Source organism: Lonchura striata, chromosome 11 (genome assembly GCF_050655825.1).
Source record: "Lonchura striata isolate lonStrDom1 chromosome 11, ASM5065582v1, whole genome shotgun sequence".
Classification (NCBI taxonomy): domain Eukaryota; kingdom Metazoa; phylum Chordata; class Aves; order Passeriformes; family Estrildidae; genus Lonchura; species Lonchura striata.
Window position 1 is genome coordinate 17,328,725 of NC_140713.1, and position 27,121 is coordinate 17,355,845.

The 27,121-nt window shown below is 50.1% G+C and overlaps 3 protein-coding genes across 12 annotated transcripts in view; 2 read left to right on the forward strand and 1 right to left on the reverse strand.

Moving 5' to 3' along the window:
- The window catches only part of NUP93 (nucleoporin 93), an 83,132-nt gene extending 70,986 nt beyond the window's left edge, over positions 1-12,146 (forward strand). For 7 of the 8 annotated variants that reach the window (XR_014957914.1, XR_014957915.1, XR_014957912.1 and 4 more), the window contains 4 exons: positions 1,210-1,327; positions 1,701-1,784; positions 2,489-2,617; positions 7,258-12,146. Coding sequence is in view for 5 of the 8 variants with exons in the window: in XM_021535211.4 (XP_021390886.1) it covers positions 1,210-1,327; positions 1,701-1,784; positions 2,489-2,617; positions 7,258-7,368 (442 nt within the window). In the remaining 3 variants the exon portion in view is untranslated. Of the gene's footprint in view, positions 1-1,209; positions 1,328-1,700; positions 1,785-2,488; positions 2,618-5,537; positions 5,610-7,257 lie in introns of all 8 variants that reach the window. The other variant, XM_085589699.1, reaches the window with a different exon arrangement.
- A 137-nt stretch (positions 12,147-12,283) lies between these two features.
- SLC12A3 (solute carrier family 12 member 3) lies at positions 12,284-22,019 on the forward strand. Its single transcript, XM_077786339.2, has 26 exons — positions 12,284-13,776; positions 14,035-14,181; positions 14,404-14,479; positions 14,593-14,688; positions 14,833-14,972; positions 15,184-15,294; positions 15,484-15,595; positions 15,848-15,978; positions 16,231-16,315; positions 16,671-16,825; positions 17,141-17,248; positions 17,481-17,604; positions 17,705-17,806; positions 17,901-18,056; positions 18,134-18,233; positions 18,648-18,759; positions 19,309-19,449; positions 19,633-19,739; positions 19,875-19,957; positions 20,140-20,208; positions 20,387-20,488; positions 20,665-20,776; positions 21,061-21,147; positions 21,240-21,375; positions 21,485-21,552; positions 21,857-22,019. The coding sequence occupies exons 1-26, from the start codon at positions 13,483-13,485 to the stop codon at positions 21,996-21,998; spliced, it is 3,096 nt and encodes a 1,031-aa protein (XP_077642465.2). The 5' UTR covers positions 12,284-13,482; the 3' UTR covers positions 21,999-22,019.
- A 633-nt stretch (positions 22,020-22,652) lies between these two features.
- Positions 22,653-26,799, reverse strand: TMEM170A (transmembrane protein 170A). 3 transcript variants are annotated; one of them, XM_021535254.3, is made up of 3 exons: positions 26,651-26,799; positions 26,391-26,561; positions 22,653-25,827 (listed from the first exon to the last, which is right to left on the reverse strand). In XM_021535254.3, the coding sequence occupies exons 1-3, from the start codon at positions 26,772-26,774 to the stop codon at positions 25,697-25,699; spliced, it is 426 nt and encodes a 141-aa protein (XP_021390929.1). In that variant the 5' UTR covers positions 26,775-26,799; the 3' UTR covers positions 22,653-25,696. The 3 variants fall into 3 exon arrangements, with proteins under 3 accessions (XP_021390929.1, XP_085445829.1, XP_085445828.1); XM_085589703.1 differs by having other exon boundaries at positions 22,653-25,830; positions 26,364-26,561; XM_085589702.1 differs by having other exon boundaries at positions 22,653-26,561.
- Positions 26,800-27,121: the final 322 nt, after the last annotated feature.

Genomic DNA, 27,121 nt, shown 5'->3' on the forward strand with positions numbered 1-27,121 from the left:
TATGTCCATTAATTTCTTAAATAGTCACCTTTTGGTGCATCTTGTCACAGTGACTGCCAGGAACAATTGTTATATTTTACTAGAACAAACTGTGGATTCCTATGAAAAATGCCTTACTGGTTTTTATCAACATTGAGCTGCAGAGAGAATAAAAATAAACCAAGCCCACTTGCTGGCACTTTGAAATTGGGAAGACAAATACAGAAATGTATTGATTTCCATCAGAGGCCTTTTCCTTTCTTCTTTTGACAAGTGGCATTTGCCAGTCACTCCTTCTAGTCAGCCTTTCCTTCATTTGGGCAGGCTGGGATCATGTGCAAAATCGGTGCCGTATTGACTTGGTGAGAGACTGATTTGGTGGCAGACATTAAAGATAATTAAATCTATGGCTTGAGTTAAAGCTTCAGCAAAGGCTGTAATGGGAATTTTTTTTGCTTTGCTACATACTTTGATCTGTCTGAAAGCACTAAAATATTACTGTACAATTATGCCACTTCACAGCTGCAAACCTGATTGCAAAGCCAGAGCAGTTCTGACTAACACATCTTCTTGCCAATTAGATGAAAGACAGGGCCTTTCCATGTGTACTGTCCTGATGACAGTGCTGTAGGGATGCAGCATTCCTCCTGTGTATTCTTGTTATGCTTTTGGAGCAGGGGAGACACCTTAGAAAAAGGCCAAGAGCCTATATGGTTTCCTCATCTGCAAGACCATTCTTATGGAAACAACTTCTTTGTGCCCTCATGCAGTTAGGAGTGAGAGCAGGCAGCCCTCCAGTTCATCTCAGAGCCAAGGTAGCTCCCAAGAGCATGCAGGAACTCTTAATCCATCTTTTAAGTCTTAACTTTTTGCCTAAAGCAGGCAGTTGTGCTGGAGGATTGTCTGCTGTAAAGCAGCATGTTAAACATGCTGGTACAGAGCTTGCCTTGCAGGTCTCTGCTGCCTGGCACTGTTTCCCCATGAATGTGGGAAATGCAAATATTTTAAAGGAAATAAATGCTGGATTTGCAAAACTGGAAGTGATTAACAGTGTTTTTAAAAAGCCACAACCTGTGAAAATTCTGCCTCCTGGTTAAGGAAAATGAAAGTTGTCCTTTGTTAAATGCCCTCTGTCCTTGAGTTTGATGTCTCCACTTCCAAGAATTGCAAGGGCACAGTTGTAAATGGTTGCCATTTTGCACAATAAAATTGCAATACAATTTCTTTCAGGTACAAAGCGCAGGGGATAAGTGCAAAGAAATCCATTGACTCCACGTTCTACCTTCTGCTAGACTTAATCACGTTTTTTGATGAATATCACGCTGGTCACGTTGACAGGGCCTTTGATGTAAGTTTTAAGAGTTCTGTTTGAAGTGTAGCCTTCCTAATGCCCTTGAAAACCCAGAATGTCTCAAATAACATCACTTCAAAAATTTTATTGAATGAGTTAGAAGGGACTGCAGTGTTATAGGAATTTTAAAAGGTGTTTCTTCCCTGTTGCTTGATAAACAGGATGATCTTCCTGGAGCTATTTTGTAGACATTGAACAAAATATTCCTGTTGCTCAACAAAGTTAGGAGATAAACCAGTAAATGACAATGAAATTATTTCTCTTGAATGGAAATAGAAGCATTTCATTAACACTTAAAAAACCCACTTTATTAATATATGGTGCATAGAATGCTGATTATCTGTCCTGATTCCTGCTTTTCTTTTTGAAGATTATTGAACGCCTGAAGCTTGTACCTCTTAGCCAAGATTGCGTCAAGGAGAGGGTCGCTGCCTTCCGGAATTTCAGCGATGAAGTAAGTAATGTCTTGGGTTTAGCTCCCTAAAGCCTTTTGCTTTGTTAAAAGGATCTTAAAACCTTGTAATCTCATCATTCTTATTCTTTAGCAGAGAAAAATGATGACATTTTTTTTATTTCATACAAGTATACTCTTGGCTTGCAGCTTTTTCTTCTTAATGCTGCTCTTTTGAGCACTAGAATTCCCTACCCAGAAATCCTGTCTCCATTTTGAAGAAAGTATCTGCAGATGTGAGTCTCCCTGAACTTACTGAGTTTCATTCAAGAATTCAGAATACTAAAAACTTTTGACTTGCTGGTGACTTAGTTCTTCTGTGCTCTTAATGGTCACTAAGCATTTGTAGGTTGTTTGTTTCTTTCCCTCTAAATTACAGGAATTAATGGATTTTTGTATTAGCAAATGAAGCATAGTGGAAAACTGGTACTGCTATTGAACTGTTTTAACTGGAGTGACACTTCTTTTTTAGGCAGTAGTTGTGTGTATTTGGGTGCTTTGGTTTTATCTGGTCTGCTGCTATCAAACATGAAGGTGCAGCCATTGGGCATGTCTGTCTCAAAGCTCTGGGTAGTGTTTCTGCTGGATGGTGCAGTCATAGCAGGGTAACCATTACACCTATGACTGTTACAGAAATCTGTATAGTAATGGTTATGGTCAATCTGCTTATGCTGCAATGTCTTTTTTTTCCCCCCTTTTTTTTGTAGATCAAACACAATTTATCTGAGGTCCTGCTTGCAACCATGAATATTTTATTCACCAAGTATAAGAGGATGAAAGGCACAAGCCCAACCACTCCTGCCAGGCCCCAGCGGGTAATGGAAGACAGAGATTCGGTAAGAATATAATTCTTACTGTTTGACAGGTTTTCCTATATCCTATTCTGCTGGTTTCAAGATATTTGGCTTCAAGTAACTGTCAATCTCTAATGGTCTTGGTTTTGACTTGCTCAGTTACTTAGAGTCTTGGTCTACTGAGCTTGTCCAGTTACTTAGTCTCAAAGCTGGTCTCTGATGCCTTCAGCTTTGTGTAAAGAAAGGTTGGAACTGGGTGATCATTGAGGTCCCTTTCAGCCTAAACCATTCTGAGTCTAAGATATTGCTTTAAATTACATTGAACTAATGGAGATACTACTACATCTATATTTACCTCCTAGCAAGAGAAAACAAGTGTCCACTTTCCTTCTTAGGGGAATCTTAGATAGTAAAGCAAATGGGAACAGTGCATTCTCTGGAATGGTTGATGTTGCTGCTTTGACAACTGAGCTGTTGCTTTTTAAGCACCTGATTGCCACTCCTTTCATGTGAGTAAGTGCCCATTTCTGGTAGAAGGGCCTTCCTTGACTCTTCCCCTCAGCTTGCTTCTGTAGTGATGCAGGCCAACATTTTCCTTGCTCTGGGGTGAAACACCAAGATGCTGGAGCACATCCCCTTGGTGAGCACCAGCATTGTTCTGCTGCCCCTGCAGGGAGTGGGCAGCTTGCAGCTTGGTCTGGCTGCTGTTGCAGCTTGCAGCAGTCTGGCTGCTGTTGAAATGCATGACCACAGTGGGTTTGACTTCACTGCTTGAGCTGGTGCGGAGGCATTTCCCCGAGCCACTGATGGGAGTCTCCACCTCCAGCAGGCTGCAGAATAGGCAGCATTTAAATGGCACAGCCAGATTTGTGAGCACTCACCTGCCAACATGTGGGGCTTAGCAGAAGGGTTCACAGCTTAATTCCAGCCAGTTTTGGTCTTGTAACGCTTAAGTTAAAGCTGCTGCAGGCGCTTGAAACCAAGGCCAAACCATTCATCCTGTCTTAACAGATTAGAAAATAAATATCAACTCCTTTTGAGAGTGAAAAACGAGCTTGGGCCATAGCCAGCTTAATTCCAAGCTTTAGTCAGCTACATAAAGGCCTTTGATCTGTAAATTGTAATATTGGTAAAAGTTTTAGTAGCATGTTTAAATTACACAGAAAAATGAAAAGGCTTAGGTGATGGTACAGCTTTTATCTTGGGGCACAGCCTGCAAGAGCTATGGGATCCTGCCTCACAAGGGTGCTTGTAGTCCAGGTCAGCAGCACTGGAGATGGGTACACACTACTTGGGCTTCTCCCACCTTAAACTCTGCACGTGTGGAGAAGTCTCAGGCCAACACAATCTGTTATTACCTCCTGTGTGTCTTCACAAGGTTGGCACTGAGAAAGGAGTGCCCTAGCTCCTTGCTTTCCAAGTGAGCTGTTTTGATTTTGTGATTTCAGTCTTATGCCTCATGTAGAAGGATTTACCATCTCCATAGGGGTGGAGTGCTGTCAGGTGCCAGCTCAAGATGAATACCATGGGCTGACTGGGGATGGGATTAGAGCTTTGCTGGCAGAGGTTTGTGTGGAAGGAGGCCACCAGGATACTGTATCATATCCACAGTGTGTTTAGTGTGAACACTTCTTCATAAATGTGCTCTGCACTCTCAGGTTGTCACAGTTGTGGAGGTGAACTGATGTCGTACCTTGCTAAAAGCTCTTCAAAGTTTTCTTTATTTCAGGCTTCAAGTTTTGTTAATCAAGCTCCAGGCCTTGTGATGGGATCTCATGGCAGCAGGGTGTCCGTGATGTTGGGAGCACATGGTTTCTGAGTCACAGATCTTTGGCTGCCATGTGCAGTACAAGCTGTGCTTTGCCATCAAAGGGGACAAGTGTCCACTGCATCTGCTGTCAGGGAGAGGATGATGGAACAGCTATGTGACTGGAGTGTCACAAGGGAGCATATATCTGCAAATGTAGGATTAGCAAGAGAAAATTCCTACCACCCTGTAGCTCCCATCTGCCTAAAGATTTGCATGTGCAAAAATAATAGCAGACATGAGCACATGGAAGGTGGGTAAGAATGGCTTTAGCATGTGCTATCCTTTTTTCTTACCCTGAAGAATTTCTTCCGAGACTGCAGGAGCAGGGAATTTAGATTGTTTCAGTTGAGAGGCAACTCAGGCAATTTTAGTGGTGTGAAGTAATGAAGGCATTACAGGTGAGGAGATGAGGTGTTCCTTCAGCAAAATCTCATTCACCTGGACAGAGATGGCAGACATGAGCTTCAGCAGGCTGTGCATGACAAGAATTTGTCTCCTGAACTTCCCTGAGAGAAGGGCAGTTTTTCCATATTCTCCGGGGAAGCAAATTTATGGAGAAATCAGACCCTTTCAGCAGCTTTAACAGTCTTGGTACATTGCCCAGTGGACAACAAAGGTGACATTACCTTTCCTTGAACAGATTTTTTTAAATCCCTGGCTTTTCTTTTGATCCATCAGAACAGGCAGATTCAGATCCCTCTGTTCATCAGAAGAAAAGATAGTTGCTGTTTGTAACTCTGAGGTTTATTCTACATAGCAGGGAGCAGCATCCCCCAGAGAGGAAACCTGAGCCCTTGAATCTGCCTCTGGTGCCAAGCACAGCTCTGAGCAGGATTCTGCTGCCGTGGGTGGGACTTCAGCAGGAACAGCATGGGCCTGGCAGCACAGGCTGGATGGAGGGGAGTGGTACTGCTGGAGCCCCCTGGAACCCAGTAATGCTCTCTGCAAAACATCTATCCACTTTGGATCTGGACTAGAAAAGATCAGATCTGGGGTCAGCACTGGCATTTCTGCATTGTGTTTATTTCAGAATTAAATCACCCAAGCTATGTTTTGGGTATTTTTTTCTTTTATGTATATAATTAATTACTTTTGGGAATAAGGGAACAAAGTCCTGTCCCACTAGGCCTGATCCATTTTGTCAGATTTCAGGCAGAGATTGCAGGTAGCCCAGCCTGCAGTCCTGGAAACCATGGCTGCAGTGACAGCCCTGGCCCAGATGCTGTGTGTGCATGACAGCAATGTCATAGGCTACTCACCCCAGTCAGGGGTGGTGAACTCTCTGGAGCAGCCCAAGGGCATTATCTTGGCAAAATTAGGTCATGAATGGAATGGAATTAATTTTTTTTAATTATCTGTGGTCTTGTTTAAAATTGCAAGTAACTGTAACATTCATTAAGTAATTACAGCCAATAGAACATCTAGACCTCCAGGCCACTCTTAACCTCTGCAAACCTCTGTTTGTTCTTCCCAAAGTATTGTTTTGATTTTTGAAAATAGACCAGCTCTGGTATCATTGCTACTGTAAAGGTAAAGAGAACAGTAACTCACACCCTTCCTCGACCCTTCTTAGTCATGAGAGTTTTTGCCTCTTAATACTTGAACTCCAGACACCTTGACATGCTTTTTTTTTCATCTATCACCTCCACTGAAAAGTAGCAGCTCAGACATAATTACACGGCCTCACTGTCTAACACATTTGGGAGCAGGCTGGGAGACTGTGACTGGAGCAGAATGAGTGATTTCCAGGCCACCTTGTCAAGCTGCCAGCCCACTGGTGGTAACTGACAGCTTGGGAGGGAAACTGTCCTGGGAGGTGTTAGCAATTAGGTCAGTCTAGGGAAAACTCTCACAGCTTTTCCATTATTAGCCTCCAGAGTTTCTCTGTGGCTGTTGAATAACAGGCTGGTTTAACATCACCCTGAAAAAGGGTTGGAATTGGCCAAAGAGGTGTTTATAACAGTTCCCAACCGTGGAATGGGTTTTGGTCACTTCTCAGCTTGTAAATTCCTGCTGTCAGATTTACCATCCACACATCAACAGCAACCTGAAAACCTTTGGCTTTCCCTGCAGTCAGGAGGTGAAAGCAGGATTTGAACAGTTGGATCCTCTGTACAATACAGTGATTTTGAGATGCTTAATATTTAAGAAAAAACACCTTTTAGCAGTCAGAGCAGTCTGAACAGTTTTCTACAAAGATAGGGTTTTTTTCTATTCCCTTGTCTCCTACCAGTTATTGGAATTACTTTCCTTTTACTATGATAACAGTTTTAACAAATGAAACAAATTGTTCCTGAATTCCTTCAGCTGTTCTGTAGTCTTCTGGTGTGCAAGAAGGGGTTTGGTTGCTTTGGGTAAAGGTCTGAGTGGGCTTGGTGCCTCTGTTTTCATTGTATTATTGGCAGGAAGAGCCTTTGAGGAGATTGGCATGTTGCAGGGTGATGTTGGAGATCTCCAGGTGTGTGTGGCACCTCCCATTCATTTCTAGTGCTTCTGCTTTGAGAACATTAATGCTACATTTCAACAGAATCAACTTTATGTTTTGCAAGGTGGGAAGGAATCCTGTTGCCCTAGGAAATCCCACTTCATGCAGAAATTACAAGATTGCTGCAGTGCAGCAATGCCCCATATTGCTGAAAATGTTTTTCCTAGGTATTTTCAAATAAGATGGGATTATTTTTTAAGCAAAAGGGTAACTTGACATGCTTTTAATGGTTGGAAAAGGGAATAATTGGATTTTCTTCAAAATGCAGAGTTTCCTTTCCAGAGAGCAGCTCTGAGATAAAAAGATTACATGTGTTTGTTTGAAGAGTATTGTATCATTGTCCTTTGTTATACTAAAGTAACTGTACTTTGTTTTTCTCTTTTTTAGCAACTTCAGTCTCAAGCTCGGGCACTGATAATGTTTGCTGGGATGATCCCATACAGAACATCAGGAGACACGAATGCAAGACTGGTGCAAATGGAGATCCTTATGAATTAGCAGAGCAGCTTTGGCTGGGGTTGCAGCAGCCTGTGCCTGTCTTTAGTACGTTCAGAGGGCCCATGGGACCAGTGTCATTTTGTATTCTGTATTTTTGTTGATGGAAATAAATTTCTTTGGTTTTGATATTTGTTTTTGACATTTTAATTTTCCCTGATTCTTGTGGTTTTATGTTTTTATTAATTTTATTTTCAGTTGGTTTACATTTAGAAGTTTAATTAGGTAATAGGCTGTGCAGAAAAAGAAGTCATAGCTCTGCAGCAGGCACACGAATATGGAATTTTATAGCAGAAGAGGAAATGGAGAAGAAAACTTTGATTTATTGCTTAATGTACTTACAGCTGAGAAACTTTAGGGGGTTTTAGATGCATGTTAAGTGTTGAAAATGTGTCTGATGCCCCACTCACCCGTGTGACACGCTGCCATCAGCCCATCCCATTGTCTCGTGTGGCGCTTGTGCTGCTGCGGTGCTGGTGAGCTCTGTGCTGTGCAGACCCCTCCGTGCTGAACCAGGTGCCCTCAGCCTGGAGCTCTGCTGAAGCTTTTGCAGGAACAGGTGGGTTGGAAACAGGTATATTTTGGTAGGAGAGTTTTTTGTGAGCAAATTTAGTGAGTTGCATTCCAAGTGGGCCCCTGTCAAGTTCACCAGAAGTGAGAAAGCTGAACAAGAGAGGCCCAGGTGAGGCTGTGCTGGGTGTGGGTGGATATTACTGTTGATTTAGCAGGAAATGTGAGCCCTACAAAAGCAAGGGGCTTTAAAAATGGTTACCTTTAAGTGTTTTGAGCTTCAATTAAATAAGAGTGAAAGCCCAAGGATCATATTATAGTAGAAGCTTTTATTTTTAGTATAACTGCCTATCTTTGAAAAAAAAAGGAGAGGAATGTTGGTGGTTACTCTTGCTGCTCCCCTGCTGCTGTCTCACCCTCTTGTGTTACTGGGATATGAGAACATGTGGCATTTGGAATGCAGAGCAGGCAGCAAAATGTAGGGGCTGATTTCAGCCTTTGTATGTTAACAGCTATCATGCGAGAGAATCTCCATTTTGCAATGTCTTAGTTTACTGGGATGGAGGAATACCTGACTGATGTGATGACAATTTTCCCAATTACTTTTTTCACCAGAAATGTTGTAGCATAAGTTTTGTCCACCTTTTGGACAGGAAGCAAAGGGCTTGCCAGCCACCCCAGTCCATGTCTCTCAGCATTAGCAAACCAGCTGCTGGGTTCTCAGAGGATAGAGCTAGGGACTGTGTACAGCATGGAGTGCTCCTGTAGCATGGCCAGGATTGTGCCAACTGAAGGCTGAGGGAGACCTGGACAACACCCTACAGGTAAAGGGGAGTTGGTGAGTTACCAAGGAGTTATTTGGGGGTGGGAGTGGGCTAGAATTGCTTAACAAACTTGTCAACAGGTGAGTGTGGAAAGATGTATTGGTTATTAACATTTCTGGGATATTTGTGTGGCAATGCTTCTTGGCATATCTCAGGTAAGAATTAATCCCATTCCCTAGAGAACAGGCACCTTCCCTGTTGTTTGTAGATAGTTGTGGTTGGGCCAGGGCTGCCCCAGATGCAGTCCTGCAGGATGATCATGCTTCTGTGTTCTCTTTGCTGCTGCTCAGCCCCTGTCCCTGAGTTACTCCCAGCATCAAACCACCTCCCATACAGAGAGGCTGGCAAGTCTGCACCTGTCCTCAGGCAACCACTGACCTGAGCAAGAGAGGGACAATGTTTGCTGGAGTCTGGGAAGGGTGAGAGCCACCTTCCCCACTGTAATTCCCTCTCCCTGATCTGCCATTCATGCAGGAACAGAAGATCTTTGAGGCTCAGCTCTTAGTGCTGCCATTTCAGGACCTTGTTCTCCTGTCTCTTGCCCATCCCCTGCTCAGGAGAGCTGTCGTGCTGCCTCCCTGCCATGTTCCCATGCCCAGTGTTGAACCTGGGGACCTTCTATAAGCAATACATTGCTCTTTCTCCATCTGCCCATCAAGGAGGCTATAGCAGGGGCTTTCTGGTGCTTCTCAGCCTTCTTGGCTGTTGGGAAAGTTGATGTCTGTATACAGTTTCCTCGCTTGGTGCCCTGTGGTTGTGATTCCAGCCTTTGGTCACTTTTTAAGCTAATCAGAAACTGAATTATTTCATGCTTTCAAAATCCAAGATGACCCTTCTGTGATGGACGGATGGGAAATAAACCCCAGGGAGTTCAAGTCCCAATACTAACCCTGAAAAGGTAAGACCAGCCCCATTTCCATCAAGATAAGAGATTGTGGGTATAACAGAAAGTGACACAGATATTTGGACTTAATTTTTTACTTGTTGATTGCCCTGTGATTTCTTCTTAGGTTCGTGCAGGTGGTGAATGTTACATCCCATCCATCTTCCCACATTCCCCAGAGTGGCAGGTTCCAGCTCAGTGCCTGAGCCTGGCTCTGGCAAACCTGACTCTTCTGTACAGCTTTCAAGGGCTTTGCTGCTTTGAGGTAGATGCTGATGCATGTACTGGTGCGTTGCTGAATAAGGCACCCCCATGGTTTTCCAGATGTCTCTGTTTTCCCTCCACCTCATGATTATTCTGCTGGAGAGAACAACCAGTTTCTGCTCCCTCAGGTTTTGCACCATCACTCTGGCTTAGCTAATTTACAAGCTTAGCCTTTTTAAAATAGCTTATGTGCTGGAAGGGTTTTTGGGGTGTCACTAAACTCATGGCTTTTGTTTGGTATGGCCTGTTTAAAGCTGGTGTCACCATGCACTCCCTTTACAACAGGGAGTAGTGCACAGTGTGCAGCAGAGCCAGGTATGTTCATCTGAGCTGAATTCATTCTGAGTAAAAACTGACAAATCTCTAAGTCAGTGGAGCTCTGCTCTTTATACACAAAGCAAGCACAAATTAAGTTTATGATAATTCCATCTGCCTTTTCCTACCTTGAGACTAATCTCTGGTATTAAAGATCCTCCAGGTAATGAGATGCATCCAAAGGGTGACTCATTGGTTTGAGTCAAATAGAGCTGAAGCTTTTGTTGCTGCAGGAGATAAGAGGAAAAAGTGTTTCCTGTGAGAGCTTGGAACAATCTTTCTGATATGGATGCAGCAGAGGCAGGCAGTCTCCAGGTCTGTGTCCCACAGTTTGTGTGGCTCTGTGGTTCTGAAACATTCACACATGCTGCAATTCCACCACAGCAGCTCCTAAAGCTGCACCTCCTCCAAGGACCCAAGGGCTGAGTGATGTGGTCTGGATTTACAGAGGAGTTGCAGAGAAATCTAGAAGTATTTGCTGTAAACTTCTGCTCCGTGTTACCTGTCCAGTAGGGGAAAAATTAGTTTAAAGTTCTGCTCAGGGTTAACCTGGTAAAAACTACACTGAGCTCAGCTCCTGAGGGAACTGGCACTACTGAAATGTGCCTTGATGGCCTCCTAAACACTGTCAGAAAGCTGGTGTCAGTGGGTCCTGTTTTCTCAAGCTGTCTCTTGTTAGGTTTTTTTCTAGTCTAGACAACAAAATTAATCCTTTTAAGTATTTTCACCATTACCCCAGAGTATGCTGGTCATAGTCAGGGTACTTCCTTGCCTATGGGTTGCATTCCTTCTCCTCTGCCTTTTCTTGGATTTCCCTGCTGAATGCAGATTCTGCATCTCAATCTGATTTTTTGTTATGGTTTCCAGACCCTCAGGCTGGAGTAGACCTGCTAAATTTGTTCACCACCGTTTCCTACTAATACCGCATTTGTCTATTTTGTCTACTACTGCTTGGACCTTGCTCCTTGAAGGAGGAGGAAATTGTTTTCAGAAAAAATTAATTCAATTAACTTTTTTTTGTTTTGTTATTGTCCCAATCCTTGTCATCCCAGCCTCTCAAAGAAGCAAAATGTTTTCCTTCCAGCCCAGAAGAAGTAAGGGGATATTGTTAATTCCAGTTCTGTGTCCCTGGGGGTGGGACAGCACTCAAATACTGCCTCTGTTCATGTCCCTGTACCAGTATTTTTGTCCTCTTTCTCTCTGGGTTAGAAGTTGGAAGGATGGAGATGGTGTCTGGAAAAGATGGGAGATGACCTCTGTGTTCCCACTGGGAAAGGTTACTGGCAGATAGCTGAATAACCATCTGTTTTCTTTTCCCAGGCTTCCTTTGCTGTGGTGCTGAGAAATGGAGTCTGCTCTGCATGGTGGGTTTGCAGTGCTGAGCCCCTGCATCATTCCTGTGTCCCGTGCCACTCAGGGCGGTAGGTTCCCTCTTCCACAAGGATGGAAACAGGTCAATTAAAGCCTCATTAAAGCCTTTTGGAATATAACACTTCGGCAGTCTTTAAAAGAAGCTGTGTAATGCACTACACTGTGCTCTGCTTAACTCGATTTTGGGTTCATCTGATGCATTTAATATCCAGAACAAACTGGGGGATCGGCTGGAAGTGAGGGAAAGCCCTGCAGAAACAACTTGGCACCTCTTCCGTGTGAGTGGAGGGGCTGGAGGGAGGTGCTGCAGAGCCCCCCTCGCTGCCCGCAGCTCCCAGCGCCGCTGGCCCCGGTATTGTTGCTGCAGCTGGTGTTGTGAATCAGGCCGACGACAAGCGCTTCCTACAATCCGGCTATTTCACTACACCAGGGTTGCATCATACCACTCGCTTCGCTCTTCGCCCGCCTCTGGAGCCCTCCTGTGTCTTCCGGAGCATCTCTGACTGTGCTGTGTTTAACAGACCCCCGCTTCAGAGACTGATTTGTGCTGTTTTGGGCAAATCAGCGGTTTTGATGAAACAGTGAGGTTCTAAAATAAAGCCACTTGTGCTGGGTGTGAGTCTGCTGATGCATCTGTTGTGAGAGGAAGCTGGTGTCCACTTTGTGGAGGTGGTTGTGTGAGGTGCTGGGGTGATGCTCTTTCCTCATCCCCACCTCGCCCTTGTCCCTGCTCTCCAGGCTCCGAGGTGCTCTGCAGTGCTGCAAGGGCTGAGCGTGGATGCAGACCGGGCTGCCTGCCCTCAGCTGCGTGGGGCTTGGGTGTTCTGCCCTCACACAAACAAGGGGGCTGGAGCAAGTCCTCAAAAATCAGGTCAAAATCTGTGTGTGAATGCAGAGACAGCCAGAGGCAGCAGGGCAGGCAGGCCCAATTTTCCATTAACTTGCAAAGCCACACGGAGCTGAAATTCCAATGGGCTGCCCTCGAATTTTATTGCTGGCCTTGTTTGCTGTCTTTGCTGATCTTATCTGTAACTGCTTTCGTGGCACATGTGACAGGGGCTGCGGGAGTGTAAGAGGAGCCCATCCCTCCCCCTGTCCTCACCTGCTGCGGCTGTGGGGATACAGCCCACACAAGCTTCAGCTCATGTACTGTGTGATGGGAGCAAGGGTTTAAGTGGCTTATTAACTCTGGGATGGGACTGGAGGCAGTTCTGAGCCCTGGGTGCTCGGTGGTAGCATGTCCCTGGGTCTGGAGGAGAAGGGGGCTGTGGGACCATGGGCGTCTCTGCTGCCTGGAACCGAGATCTGCCAGCTCCCAGCCCTGGACAAGCACAGACAGACTTACACTGCCCTGTACACCCTCTCTTCTCCAGCAGCCTGGAATCTGAGTCCCAGCAGAGGCATCCCTCACATCCCTTGATGTCATGCTCCCCGCTTCCCTCTGGTTTCACTGTGAGATAAAGGTGCCATTCCCCTCCCCACATCCGGCCCAGCTCCATGCCACAGGCAGCGTCTTGGAGACCAGCCAAGATGATTTACGAGATCTGACGGGTCTGGGGCAGTATCCCAGGGAAGGGCGAGGGTGCGTGGGAGTCTTACTCCCTTTTTCCATAATAAATCCCTGTGAACTGAATGTTCCTGGTTTGGGGCCAGAGGCAAATTCAGCACTGCACTTCTCTGGTGATCTGTCCTTGGGACTTAATCTCAAATCTGTTATCGCTGCCCCCATCGAGCGCTGGGAGGCAGTGATGCCCATTATGGTGGTTTTGGTATCCCTTCCAGCTATTTTTTTCCCCCTGACCAGCTCAGGGTGGTTCAAGCTGATTCCTTTCCTCTATTAGCATCAGTGGTGGGTGTGTGCCGGTCACCTCGCTCCAGTTTTGCGGGGTATAAAGCTGGCAAGCCCCTCTCCACCCTGTCCCCCACCTGGCAGGCTCCTGGGCAGGGGCAATGGCTGAGCTGTCCATCCCAGATCTGCCCCCAGCCCGCTGCAGCGGCCGCTTCACCATCAGCACCCTGCTGGGCGTGGAGGAGGGGGGCAGGGGTCCCTACACACCCACCGAGGGGTCCAGCTGCGACAGCGTCCAGCCCACCCACCTGTCCAGCAGCACCCTCTGCACCAGGACCTTCGGCTACAACACGGTGGATGAGGTGCCAGCCTACGACCACTATGCCAACAGCAAGGGGGTGGGCGACCCCAGGAAGGGCAGGCCCTCGCTGGCTGACCTGCACTCCATCCTGAAGGTAACAGGGTTTGGCTGTACCCATAGCATCTCTGGCATCCCCGGTCATGCTGCTGGTCCCTGTGAAGTGGCTGTGGTGGGTCACTCTGTCTCCTGCCTCTTGGTGCCATAACTGGTGCTGTGCTGACTGCATATCCCCAAGAAGGCCGTGAGAGAAGCCAGAGAATCCAGCTGTTTCCAGCTGTGTGCTCAACCAGAGCATTGCCTCCAGGGACAGCTGTCTGAAGTCCACCCTCACCTGCCTCCCCCTGTCCCACAGCCTGACCCGGGCCGCCTTCACACGCCAGTGTCTGACCTGCAGCAGAGCAATGGCCTGCCAGAGGCTGGGCTGGAGGAGGCAGAAGGGGAGCCAGGCAGAGACTCCGTGCCAGAACCTGTCCGTTTTGGATGGGTGAAGGGCGTCATGGTGAGTGTGACCCATCCCCCACAGAGCATCCTCCTGCCTTGTAAGCATTTTACCCTTGTTGCATTTTTCCCAATGTCTGTATTTTTGCAAGCGCATATGCTTTGAGCAATTCCCTGCCCTCCTCCGTAGGGTGGTTTTGTCTGAGGAGCAGCAGAGCTGGCATGGTTTGGCCATCCCCAGGTGTCAATGCCTGATGGCCAGTTCCCCTCTGTCCCCCCTCAGATTCGCTGCATGCTGAACATCTGGGGAGTTATCCTCTACTTGCGCTTGCCCTGGATCACCGCCCAGGCAGGAATCGGTGGGTGCTGGACAGTGGCACTGGGCCCATCATCACCCAAACACCTGGGGGGTGGTGGGACTCCTAGGGACAGCTGGGGGGTACAGGAGTGAAGTAATGCTCTTTGCACACAGCCCTGACATGGCTTATCATCCTCATGTCCGTGACAGTGACCACCATAACCGGCTTGTCCATCTCTGCCATATCCACCAATGGCAAAGTGAAGTCAGGTAGTGTGTTCCCCCCTGGCCACCCCAGGGGTCTCTTTATCCTGGGGCTGCCCCATGGATGTGAACTGGCATAGGCTGTGAGGTGTGGGGGAACCCCAAAAACGTGGGGGAAGCAGTAATGCCATGGGGTGTTCCCTGCCTCAGGAGGCACCTACTTCCTCATCTCACGGAGCCTCGGGCCGGAGCTGGGCGGCTCCATTGGGCTGATCTTTGCCTTTGCAAACGCGGTGGCTGTGGCCATGCACACAGTGGGCTTTGCTGAAACTGTCCGGGACCTGCTGCAGGTAAGAAAGCAGCTCTATGTCCTCTGGCTCCCAGTGTCCCCCCACCCCTCCATCCCCACCTTCTCCCTGCACAACCCGTGTCCGTTATCAATATTTGCATTATCATTGGACCACTGATAATCAAACAGTGGCTGCTACATCACATGGAAAAAACAGTGGTTTGGTAAGGAAGAGGGTTATTTCCATGTTGTGAATAGTTGCCCTTCTCCAGGAACACAATTCCCTCATCGTGGACCCCACCAATGACATCCGAATCATTGGGGTCATCACTGTGACGGTGCTGCTGGGCATCTCCCTGGCTGGCATGGAATGGGAGGCCAAGGTAACCCTCACTCCTGCTCACGTTTTTCTCTTGGGCTGATAAGAGCTGTCCCTGCTGGCAACCAGGCATCTGAGGAGCAGAGGATGCCTGTAGCTCCCCAAAAACAGGCATGGGTTTCTCCTAATGCATTCTTCACTCTTTCTATGCTCAAATACCCAGTCCTTTAGCTGTCTCTTTCTGGTCTGGCAGGCACAAATACTGTTCTTCCTGGTCATCTTGGTTTCCTTCATTAACTACCTTGTGGGGACAGTGATCCCAGCCACTGCTGAGAAGCAAGCAAAGGGCTTCTTCAGCTACCGAGGTGGGTCCTCCACAGGCTGGGGTAGCACTCAGCAGGTCCAAGTACATCTCTGGAGCCTTGCTCTTTGCTGCAGTTTGGGGAGATACTTGCTATGGGAAGGTGCTCCTTGCTGAGAGACATTATTAAAAGCACAGTGTCCCCTCCCATGGGGCCCCTGCCATCAGCACTATGCCCCCAGCCAGTGCTGAGGTATTTTGGGCAGGAAAAAAGTAGCCAAGAGGCCTCAAATGCTTCTCCTCTGCTTCCCCCCAGCTGATATTTTTGCCCAGAACTTAGTGCCCAACTGGCGTGGACCTGAGGGCTCCTTCTTTGGCTTGTTTTCCATTTTCTTCCCATCTGCAACTGGTATCCTGGCCGGGGCCAACATTTCAGGTGACCTGAAGGTGGGTTGTGACTGTTGCTGCCTGAGCCAGTTTTTCTCAGGGCTCAAACCCTATTTTCCCTGGGGCTTTAATTTTGATCCAGCCATTAGACTTTATTTCTTATGCAAACTTTGGGCTCAGCCAGGAGATGCTCTGTGGCTTTGTTATACAGTGAATTAAAACTCCTCCTGTACAGCAGCCACAAATAAGCTGCCTACATTAGCACTGCTGCTGGAAAGCTGTCTTATATATCTCTGCACCTCCCTTGGGCAGGATCCTGCTGTGGCCATCCCCAAGGGCACCTTGATGGCCATCTTCTGGACCACTGTGTCCTACCTGGTGCTTTCTGCTACCATTGGTAAGCAGCACATCCTCAGGTGCAATGGGTGAGGGGGCTGGGTGGGTGGACTGGCCCCTACCCAAAACAGGTGGTCTGGGAGGATGCAGGTGAGTAGGAGCCAGGAGCAAGCTGTGTACAATGGCATTGATATCCCAGTGAGTGCCACAGGTGTCAGGTCTTGTTCCTACTCCCGCATGGGGCAAAGTCATCCTGGGTGGGCAGTGGAGCTCATGGCATTGCTCGAAGACATCATGCAGTAGGGCAGCCCCATGGCAGGGACTTGGGAATTGTCATGGGTAACAGGATGTGGGGCTGGGCTTCATGAAACCGTGCAGAGGTGTCAGCCCTGCTCTAGCCCTGTGTGTCCCCCCAGGTGCCTGTGTGGTCCGAGATGCCTCAGGCAGCCTGAACGACAGCGTGGCCGTGGGCTCGCCGGGCTGTGAGGGACTGGCCTGCAGCTTCGGCTGGAACTTCACTGCCTGCACCCAACAGCAGAGCTGCCGATACGGGCTCAGCAACTACTACCAGGTACTGCTCAGAACCATGACCAGCCCCTGTTCCTGCTCCTGGCCAGCTATGTGTTGCAATAGATGACTTTTCCAGGGCAGCTGCATGCCTGGCACCTCCCTGCCATCCTGGGGGGCACCCATGCTCTTGAAACAGCCATTTTTTAAGAGGAAGGCACCACTGAGTGGGCTTTTGGATGTGGCTAGACTTTGCTACCTGGATAATGTTAAAGGAAATGCAGCAGGATGGGGCCTGGGGCTGGAAATCCCTCAGGGTTGGGGTGGACATTGGTGCACCAGGGATGCTGGGGTTCCTGATCCCCTGGTTTTCATGCAGAGCATGAGCATGGTGTCTGGATTTGGCCCCCTCATTACAGCAGGGATCTTTGGTGCTACCCTCTCCTCAGCATTGGCCTGCCTTGTCTCAGCCCCCAAAGTCTTCCAGGTGAGGGGGTGGTGTCTGCCCACCCCAGCTCCTCTCCCTGAGCTCAGCAGTGGGTGTTGCTCCTTGGTGCAGGGCTCTGCATCTGTGAGCAGCCCTGGGGCAAGGAGGATGCTGTCAATACAGGGCATGCGTCCAGTTTGGTCCTTGCTCTTACAAATGCAGGAGCCACTACGGCACCACCATCCCATGTCCCTGGCAAAGCCTGCTGTCCCCACTGTGTCTCTCTTTGCAGTGCCTCTGCAAGGACCAGCTCTATCCTCTCATCGGCTTCTTCGGGAAGGGCTATGGGAGGAACAGCGAGCCCATCCGTGGCTACATGCTCACCTATGTCATTGCCATTGGCTTTATCCTCATCGGTAGCTACATGCTGCCCCAGTACCCTCCTGGAGCTTGCCACCAGCAGGGTGGCTCAGTCCCCACCACTGACATCTCACTCTCTTTCTCCCCCTTCCACAGCTGAACTCAATGCCATCGCCCCCATCATCTCCAACTTCTTCCTCTGCTCCTACGCCCTCATCAACTTCAGCTGTTTCCACGCCTCCGTCACCAACTCCCCAGGTGGGCTGTGCCGCGCCAAGCCGTGCCCTGCGGCCGCCGGTGCCACGTCCGGCTCCCCGTCCCGGCAGCGGCCGCTGTGTGTGTTTGCGTGCAGGCTGGAGACCCTCCTTTCGGTATTACAGCAAGTGGGCTGCACTCTTTGGAGCTGCTGTCTCAGTGGTGATCATGTTCCTGCTGACCTGGTGGGCAGCCCTCATTGCCTTCGGGATCGTCATCTTCCTCCTGGGATATGTCCTCTACAAAAAGCCAGGTGGGTGGTGGTAACCTGGCACCAGCGATGCCCCAGAAGGTGTCTGGCCCTGTTGCTAATCCATCTTCCCCATGCAGATGTCAACTGGGGCTCCTCCATGCAAGCTAGCTCCTACAACATGGCCCTCAACTATTCAGTGGGGCTGAGTGAAGTGGATGAGCACATCAAGAACTACAGGCAAGGGCAGCTTATTGCAGTGCTGGGCATGGAGGGAGTGGGATAAAGAGCCAGCTCCTGCCTCCAGTAAACCCAGGGAGGCTTCATGCCCATGGCCACATCCTCACCACCACCCTCAGTAACCAGGGGCTACAGCAAAACATGTCTTTCTCCAAAATCCCATGTCTGTGCCATATAAGGTAGAAAACTGAGTAAACCCTGCCCTCCCTGTACGAGGCAGACACAGACACACTGGTGTCATAAAAAGACCAAAGAGTGAGACTGGACCCTCAGGCCACATAATGTTTTCTCATTCTAAACATGCTCCCTATAGTTGCCACTGGCCAAGCATGGGAGAAGAGACATGGCTCATTCCAAAAGAGGCTGGATGCCTCCAAAGTACTATTCTTCACTCCCTTTTTCCCCTGCCTGCAGACCGCAGTGCCTGGTACTGACTGGCCCACCCAACTTCCGCCCGGCACTGGTGGATTTTGTGGGGACCTTCACCAAGAACCTCAGCCTGATGCTCTGCGGCAATGTGCTGATTGTGAGTCACTGCAGAAACTGGTTGGTTCCTTGTCCTGGGGGCTCCGGCCACCAGTGGGTGGTGGGCTGGGAAATCCAGTTGTATCCTGGTGGATACAGGTATCCAGGATACCTGGAGGTTGTAATGTGCCTACTTGTGTGCTGCTGGATGATGAAATGTGTCAACTGGAAGCCTCTCTGAGTTGTTAAGCAATATTGGTGAAGCATGAGGATGTCTCTGTGGGCTTATGGCTTCCCTTTGCCAATTAATTGCAGAAGATTTGGAAGGATGAAGTAGTTGCTCAGAGGAGAGGGTCCTGCAGCCCTGAAGTCTCCAGAGCAATTGGGTGCAGTAAGAACTAGCTCATCTGCACCCACAGGACTGTTGGGATTGTGTGCACTGGCTGTCAACTCCCTGGATTCACTGGTTTTCTTGGCTGTGATTGCAACCTCCCATGTGTGCAGTGGTTACATCTTGCCAATTGTTTGGGAAGAGAGGAACCAGAAGTCTTTGGTGGCAAGACTATAAGTTGGAAGGGGCTGCCTGAGCTCCTGTCCCTGATTCCTGCAGGGACCACGGAAGCAGAAGATGCCAGAGTCCCGGCTGATGGCAGACGGCCACACTAAGTGGCTAATGAAGAGGAAGATCAAGGCTTTCTACACAGATGTGGTCGCTGAGGATTTGAGAAGTGGTGTCCAAATGCTCATCCAGGTACAGCCATCTTTGACCTTCCAGCAGCAGGGTCCCTCCTCTTTGTCACAGCCTGGGGGAGCTCTGACCTCCCTCCACGATCTCCAGGCACCCCCCTTTGTGTTGCTCCCCGATGGAGTGGACTGACACCGCCTGTGTCCGTCTGTCCCTGCAGAGGGATCTCATGGGGACATCTATCCGTAGGCTGCTGGCCTCGGGAAGATGAGACCTAACATCTTAGTGCTGGGCTACAAGAGGAACTGGAGGACGGCATCTCCACAGAGCCTGGAGGACTACGTGGGCATCCTGCAGTACGGCCACACCGGCTCCTCCCCGTCTCGGGCACGCTGGCCCCTGCTGGTGGCCCCGCTGACGGCTGCAGTCAGGTGCGCAGGGCTGGCCTGACAGTGCACCTCCACCGACTGCCTTCTCCTCCCTCCTTTCAGCGACGCTTTTGATTTCAAGTATGGCGTGTGCTTAATGCGGATGAAAGAAGGGCTGAATGTTTCCCGAGTGCTGCAGGCACACGGTAAATGGTTTTGGTCAGCCAGGGATGCAGAGAGACATGGAGCTGTGGGATGTGCCAGCCAGCACCATGTCCCCAGACAAAAGCCACAGTCCTGACGGGACATCACTCCTGTGCTGGGATCTAAGGGGATGGGGACAGTGAGGCACTGCTGTGCTGCCCTTGCTCTTTTCTTCCCTCCTCAGTTAACTCCACATTTGAGGCAGCAGAGCACCCCAAGAATGGCACTGGCAGCAAAGCAGCCCCAGGCACAGGTAGGCTGGTCCTGGCTTGTAACTGCCCAGAGCATCCCCAGCTCTGAGGATTATTTTGCACGCAGGGTGGGGGTTTCAAGCACTGATGGGGTGCAGGGCTGGGAACAGGAAGAAGTGAAGCCTTTAATCTGTGGCTGGTGGTGCCCTTTGCTGACACCTTTGCCTCTTGCCCCAGCAGCAGACCCCACTGCCTTGGCCAGTGAGCAGCAGGCAAGCACCATCTTCCAGAGCAAGCAGGGCAAGAAGACCATTGACATTTACTGGCTCTTTGATGATGGAGGTAACCTTCACCTTCCATCTGTCCAGATAATGTGAGCCCAGCACCTCTGCTGCAGTGCCCAGGAGGGCTCAGTCCCTGCCAAATGGGGCCAGGGCATCCCTGGCCTTTGCCATCAGGGAAGCAGTGGTGAGCCTGGGGGACACTGCTGCATCTCCCACCGCGTGTTTTGGGGCCAGGTCTCACGCTGCTCATCCCCTACCTCCTGGGGCGCAAGAAGCGATGGGGAAAGTGCAAAATCCGGGTGTTTGTTGGCGGGCAGATCAACAGGATGGACGAGGAGAGGAAGGCGTAAGTGCTGGTGGCCACTGCACCTCTTAGCCACTTGGCCACTGCCACTGGTGATACAAGCTGCTTCCCATCCTGCTGAGCCCTCCCAGCTTTGCTATAATGGGATCTGTGAGCTCTGACCTGGCTGTTTTGCCCCATTTCTCTGGAAATCAATGTGGCTGCACAGCAAAAAAAATCCAAAGTGCAATCTGAGGCCAGCAGCAGGGTTCTCTGCTGTGGCAGTCCCTGTCAGATCTGCTATTCCCCGCTAACTTTGGGAAAATATGTCCTTTTCCCTCCATTAGGATTGTCTCTCTGCTGAGCAAGTTTCGCCTTGGTTTCCATGAGGTCCACATCCTCCCTGACATCAACCAGAAACCCCGGCCAGAGCAGTAACCATCCCCCGTTCACCTTCCCTGTGCCCCCACAGCACCCCCAATCCTGCCCAGACCCTCTTCCTTGGCACTGTCTGCTTGTGTTGCAGCATCAAGAGATTTGATGAACTCATCGCTCCCTTCAGGCTGAACGATGGCTTCAAAGATGAGGCCACAGTGAATGAGATGAGACAGGGCTGTCCCTGGAAGATTTCTGATGAGGAGGTCGATAAAAACAGAGCCAAGGTAGCACCAGTGCTGGGGGAGTTCCTGCAAAGGGTCTCCTGCTTTTTAGACAAAATTTAGTCCTTCTGGAAACATTTAATTTGTGTTTCTTGATGCTCTTTTGCTCCAGTCACTCCGCCAAGTGAGGCTGAATGAGATTTTGCTGGATTACTCACGGGATGCAGCACTCATAGCCATGTAGGTTTCAGTAATGCCCTCACACTCGTTTCTTACCCCATGGGAATGGTCCCTCAGAATGTTCACCCTTCCCTGGGTGAGGAGGTCCTGCACAAACACTCTAATGCTCTGGTGAGACAGTGCTGCAGCACAGGGAAAAGCCCTTGGAAGACACCAAGGGCTCCAACTTGGGTCCTGTGGGGTGGGAGGATGTGGTGTTGCCCCTTGTTCAGGAAATAAGCTGCAATGGACTGAGAAAGGGCTGTGCCAGCACTCTGTGCCAGCTGTCTGTGCCGCCCTGCCTCACGCCCCGCGCTGTCTGCAGCACTCCGCCCATCGGCAGGAAGGGCCGCTGCCCCAGCTCCCTCTACATGGCCTGGCTCGAGACCCTCTCTCAGGACCTGAGACCCCCCGTCATCCTCACACGAGGAAACCAAGAGAATGTGTTGACCTTTTACTGCCAATAAAACCTCCTGCATTCCTGATGACTTGGGATGTGAATTTTTCAGGCCAGTTGTGATCCTGGAGCATGCTCTGGGAGTCTGGGGGAGCAGTGAAGGCATTGTGGCTACCAGCCCTCTGGAAATGCCCACCATGCTCTTACAAACACTTGTTTGGCCTAAGGCTCTGTAGGTTGTACATTGATAAACAGCAATGCAGTGCAATACCCTGCAGTGCAGGTACTACTCTGGCCTGGGGTTAGCCAGAGCCAGGTAGGGGCATTGTGGGGTCCTGCACCTGCATGCCCAGGAGAGCAGAGTGTGCAGGGACTGAATGCTGACTCCAGCAAAGCCACTGGCCCCGGGTGGGAACAGCCCCAGGGACAGGGAGCAGGTCAGCACCAAGCCTAGGGGCTGCAGGGCCCCAGCATGTCCCCTCAGGGACAGGGACAACTGCTAAGTCTGTCCCCAGCAACTGAGCAGCAGTGAGATGCCATCTCAGACTGTGGTGCCTGGCTGCAGATGCAGGTCCAGCTCCCAGTGGAGACAACATTTACCACCAGAACCAAGACATTTCTGGTGCAGATGGCCCCAAGCAAAGCAGGAGTGCAGCTCATCTGCAAAACCGCAACCCAGGCCCCGTTGTCGTGCTGCAGAAGAAACACACAACATTCATTCACCTCAAGAGTTACAGAATTTTACTGATAATCACCACCAGGATTAGGAGCGTCAGTAGAAAAATAAAATGTACAGACTTTTCAATCATACAAAGATTTGTTCATGACAGCTGCAGCTGTGAGCGAGAGGAAGCCAGGTGGGGGCAGAGGGGATGTCACACAGGGAGCAGGGCCACGAGCCTCAGCATAAGCAGGTGTTCCTCCAGGGCAGGCAGCTTCTCCAGAAGGTGTTTCCTTAACCAGCACACTGGCTGGGCTCCCTAGCAGAGGCTCACAGCACTGCTGAGCCCAGGACACCTCAGTGTTGATGTTTTTGCCAACTCTTTGCAGTTTTTGGCAAGTTTGACTGAGCAAAGTCTACCAATACATGACAAAAATTAAAGGGATTCCTCAAAAGCCTCACTTGGAATAAAGGAAAGGAAAGGGAAGGCCAAACCAATGAGGGGAGGAAACTGCCACCAGCACTTCAACTGCCACCTGGTGCTTCAGCTCAAGGCTACTCCTGCTTTCTGTTTATCTCTGGTTTTACTGGAGAGGGAGGCTGCCAGCAGTAGCCTCCACAGTAGAGCACAGGATGCTCTGTGAGCACCAAGGTGACACAGAGAACTCGTCTGCTGTGCTCATATGTCAAGACAAATCAGCTGATTGTTCACCTTTTATGCAAGAATTCCCTGAAAATTTCACAGCATGCAGGCTCCAAATTCACAGCATTGCCAGCTCCAAACACTCCAAACAGGGTCAAGCTGCCAACTCTTCAAGTAAACCAGAACCACCTCAGAACAAACTCTCAGAGATCCCAAGGGGTGGAAAATGGGATGTTTTCTGTTCACCTAGCACTGAGTGACTTTACTGAGCAAGTTTTCACTTGTTCTGAGCTCTGTAAACAGCCCCATTTGTGTCCTGCACCCCCGAGCCCTGTTCCTGCAAGGAAACCTCCTCTTGCTGTAGCACAGGACACATGGATAAAGTGCTTTCTCTGTTGCAATCAGTTTAATGGCTATTGAGTGGTGCCAGGCACCGGTGAAGGATAAAGGAGAGCACAGCAGGTGCTCAGGACATTGGTTTCTGGTGTCACCTCAAAGGTAAAGCCAGACCCACCCTATTCAAATTCCATGAGATACTTTTAATTCATCCAGGAAAACACAGGATAATTCCTGTAAATTAAACTGTGCACTCTGTACACACACTGAAATACGAAGTGGGAAGAGGCAAAAGAAAGCTTACTCTCTCTTTTTCATTGTTTCTGCCTGGCAGGAAGACTGGCTCTCTACAAGCAGCACAGCACACAGGGCTCTCCACAGATCCAGGGCTTAGCATAAGTTACACCACTTGGACCTCACCCACCTAAGGAGAAGGATTCACATTAAATTATTTCCTAAACTGTGCATCTATATTCCCTGAATTAACATAGGCTAAAATTTAGAGTAATCTCAGTTAGTAGCTCCTGCAAAATACCTCCCACTGTCCACAAACCACTCTTGAGGAGACCATGCATAGGGAAACCCTTTTCCATGATAAACACAGTGCCCTGTTGAAGGATCATGGAACCAATTTAGTTTAGAAAAGCCCTTTAAGATCCAGTCCAAGCTTTGACTGGTCACCACCTCGTCATTCAGACCATGGCACTAAGTGCCACATCCAGTCATTCCAGCATTGAGGACATGGGCTCATGGTAGATAAATAGCCCTAGGAAATGCTGCAGGTACAAAAGGAACTGATTTGGAAACCAGAGGAATTCAATGAAGACAGATGGGAACTGTCCCCTGAAAGGATAGACACAGACAGTGCTTTCCCTGTACAGCCCACGTGGTGTGAGCTGGGTACAAACACAGCCCACAGCAAATCCCTAGGGGTGGCTGCACTGCCCAGCCACATCCCTGGAATTCAACCTCAGCTTCCCCAAAGAACCAAGCCCCAGGAAGCACCCAGTTAGCTGCTCAAGTGCCCAGCCATGTAGCACAATTGCAGAGCTACCAGATAGATAAAAGTCACTTAACACTAAAACAATTAATAAAGAGACAGTACTCCCTGTGGAGAAGGGTTGATCTGGGGCTGTGTTCACATGGACACAGGAATTACCCAGGCTCCTGCAGCTCTCCCAGCCCCTGGCATGCTGTTGGCTGGATGCTGAAAATGTGGCACACTCCCACACCCCAGGTCTCAACCCAGCCTGACCATGTAGCTCTCAGCAGCAGCATGAGGGATTTTATCCAAGCTGTTCAGTGCCACCTCCAGATCAGTGCAGACACCCAGCTCCACCACACCAACATGAACAGCATCAGCAAGTCAAAGGAGAACAGGGTCATTGAAAACACAAGTCTCCTTCACAGCCTGAGGAGAAGCTGTGCAAACCCACACGCACACCTGGGATTTCTGGAGTGCCCATTCCACTCTGCTTTGCCTCTGGGCAAAACATTCACAGGGCCAGAAGGGTTTTGCTGTAATAAAATTCACAAAATCTTTTGTATACCAATCATTTCCCCTGCGCAGTATTCACAGCCAGAGCTCCCAGACACAAATTTGCACTCTCATCCATCTAAAATGAGTTTTCCTTTTGCTGCTCCCAAATCCACTATGGCTATGACCTGGTATTAAGAAGTTTGGGTCAGGAAGGAAACAATTTTTTAAATTTAAAAACTGACATTAAAAGAGCTTCAGGTTCACTGAAAACCAAGCAACAAAGTGGTGAGTGAGCTCTAAGAACACAAGGTCACTCTGGTACTGTTCCTATCCCAGCACAGCTGGTGTCACATTTTAGTCATGTCCTGTTACAGTTACTGGTGAAAGGTACCCAGGTCTCCTCCTCTGGTAGCCATTTTCCTACCCTCCAGAGAAATAAAAGTTTCACTTGGCACTTAATGTTACCAAAAAGTAACAAAATTCACAATTTTAAAATTTCAAGCCAGGCTGGAGGCACGACCAAGCCCTCCCAATTCCTTAAATCAGCAGAAGAAACACAAAGCTGGAGCTGTGCTCCCTGTGATTTGTTCTGAGGCAGCAGGTCCTTTGCTCCCCTCTGGTTTGTGTTCTCCAGCCTCTCCAGAGGAGCTACAGAGTGGCCAGAATGCGCAGGAAGGAAACCACCACCACACAGAATGTCTGGCCCACGCCAAAAATGAGGGCCTCAAAGGGAATCATTTTTTTCCCCGCAGCTCTGTAAACTCCAGCAATGGCAGCACCTGTGGAGAGGGGGGAAAGCCAAGATGTGAACGTGAGACAGCTGCTCTGCACAGGGATGAAGGGGAAGCCTCAGGATGTGAGGCTGGGACAGAGAACAGCGGGATCTGACCCTCTCCCTGCTCACCAGCAGGCAAGAATGCTGGGCTGGGGATGTCTGAAAAACCTCAGCCAGGAACCAGAGCATGCCGGTGGCAACGGGTGAACTGGTGTGGAACTCTGCCTCCAGCAGGTGTGGGGGGTCAGGACGTACCCTCATCACAAGATCCCCCACCCACAGCCCACAGGCTGCAAACATTACCCACTTCTGGGCACTGACACCAAACCTCTGAGAGATTTTCCTCCATGTGCTCAGAAATGTGAGAGCCCCCTTGGCTCTGCACCCATGGCACGTTTGGTATGCCCGATGCAGGGCTCGACAAGGGGTACAGTGCAACTCTTTCAAACTTGGGGCAAGGGGGGAATAAAGGCAGAACGCTAATCTCCAGCTGGGGGAACGCCGCCATTCCACGCGCTCCCGAAGGCAACCTCTGATCTGCACAGCCGCCCGGGGCACTTGCCGTACTTGTGAGGGTGCCGGCGGTGATGGGTCCCACGATGCCCATCAGCAGGACGCTCACGGACATGAACCTGCCGTACTTGTGGTGCCGGAGCGTGAAGAGGGCCAGCAAGGCGGCCGGGACGTGGAAGGCAAGGGAGGAGACGAGTGCCCACAGGAAGACGCCGTACCACATCTCTGAGGAGAGAAGGGCTGTGAGGGCGGCCCGGGGCCCGTAGGCCTCCAGCGGCCCCGGCGGGCGGACGCCGCTCCGAGTGGGGAGGTACCTGGGAAGGTGGAGAGCGGGCTGGAGTAGGTGGTGGTGCCATTTCCCACGCGGGGCACGAGGCGAAGGCTGAGGATCTGCTGCAGGAGCCCCCCGCCACCGCCGCTGGCTTCGCCGCCGTCCATCCCCGCTCCCGCCCCGCCGCCATCCGCCACCGCCACTTCCGCCCGCCCCCTTCCGCCCGCCGCAGCCAATGGGAAGCGGTCTAACATGACAGACAGGGCTCACTACCAATCAGCGCTGGCCCCCGTGCGGCCGGGCCCCCCGGCCTGACCCCGCGCTGCCATGGGAACGGCTGCGGGCCGCAAGGAATGCCGGGAGCCCCCGGCGCGGGGACGCTCCGGCACGCGGGGGGGCGCTCTGGCCCCCGGCGGACTCTCCTCGCTGCTCCCCGAGCGCGGCGGAGGCGCGGCCGGTCCTCCCGGCCGCCAGGGGGCGGCGGCGGGCGGGGCGGCGCTCGGGCGGCGGCGGG